This window comes from Mus caroli, chromosome 4 (assembly GCF_900094665.2).
Source record: "Mus caroli chromosome 4, CAROLI_EIJ_v1.1, whole genome shotgun sequence".
NCBI classification, from domain to species: domain Eukaryota; kingdom Metazoa; phylum Chordata; class Mammalia; order Rodentia; family Muridae; genus Mus; species Mus caroli.
Genome location: NC_034573.1, coordinates 137,729,986 through 137,731,307, shown reverse-complemented (window position 1 = coordinate 137,731,307; position 1,322 = coordinate 137,729,986). Strand labels below are relative to the sequence as shown.

Here is a 1,322-nt window from a genome sequence, read left to right as displayed (position 1 = left end):
TGTGAGCCACCATGTGGTTGCTGGGATTTGAACTCTGGACCTTCGGAAGAGCAGTCGGGTGCTCTTACCCACTGAGCCATCTCACCAGCCCTCACTGAGCAAATCTTGAGACCTGAATTAGATTCATGGAACCCAGGGGAAGACAGGAGGAGAGAGCTGACGCCAAAAGTTGTCCTCTGACTGATCTCACACGTACTGTGGTACACAAAACCCCTCTGTCGTGTACACACACACACAATGAATTTTTTTTCTTTTAAAGAAAAAGTATTGGGGGCTGGAGAGATGGCTCAGTGGTTAAGAGCGCTGGCTGCTCTTGCAGAGTCCGTAAGTTGAGTTCCCAGCTCATCATCATCTGTAGTTGGATCTGATGCTCTCTTCCAGTGTGCCATAAATAAATCTTTTTTTTTTTTTTAAAGTACTGAAGAGTCAGTGTTCAGGTACTCACCCAGCACTTGGCATTTGAATGTTTGTTTGTTTGTTTGTTTGTTTTGTTTTTTGTTTGTTTGTTTGTTTGTTTTTCGAGACAGGGTTTCTCTGTGTAGCCCTGGCTGTCCTGGAACTCACTTTGTAAACCAGGCTGGCCTCGAACTCAGAAATCCGCCTGCCTCTGCCTCCCAAGTGCTGGGATCACAGGCGTGTGCCACCACGCCCGGCCTTGAACGTTTTTTTATTAATACCTTGGGAAGTTGCAGTTCTTTTGAGAGAAGATGCTGCATGGGGGAGCCCTGTCAGTCTTGCTTTTTAGTCTGTTCACAGCCACCTCACAGTAGGACCACTGTATGGAGTCTGGGTGGGTGTTCCACCTTATGTCAGAGCAGGGAGTCAACAGAGGTGGTCTTGTGTGGGAGATGAAGGGAGACTGTCAGTCTGGCGCTCCTCTGGCCACACACTGACCCACTGTCATCCTCTCTCCAGACACCCACAGGAACACAGAACTGGACCCGGTTACCACGGAAGAGCAGGTCCTGGACGTCAAAGGGTACCTGTCCAAGGTCAGGGGTATCAGCGAGGTGCTGGCCAGGCGGCACATGAAGGTGGCTTTTTTTGGCAGGTGAGTACTTTGAAACCCTCTCTGCTTTTCTTTTCCTGGCGTGGGGAGAGACGCAGGGGAGGCAGGGCCCTCGGCTGGGAGCAGCGGCACACCTGACTTCATGTGCTGCTTTTGACTGATTTTTTTTAAAGGGATTTATTTTTTATTGATTTTGTTTTTGTTTTTGTTTTTCGAGACAAGGTTTCTCTGTATAGCCCTGGCTGTCCTGGAACTCACTTTGTAGACCAGGCTGGCCTTGAACTCAGAAATCCGCCTGCCTCTGCCTCTCGAG

General features: G+C 49.3%; 1 protein-coding gene across 6 annotated transcripts in view; it reads left to right on the top strand.

Moving 5' to 3' along the window:
- The window catches only part of Mfn2 (mitofusin 2), a 31,105-nt gene that overhangs the window by 9,780 nt on the left and 20,003 nt on the right, over positions 1-1,322 (top strand). For all 6 annotated transcript variants that reach the window (XM_021159251.2, XM_029476072.1, XM_029476068.1 and 3 more), the window contains one exon: positions 916-1,051. In XM_021159251.2, coding sequence (XP_021014910.1) covers positions 916-1,051 — 136 coding nt within the window. The remainder of the gene's footprint in view (positions 1-915; positions 1,052-1,322) is intronic.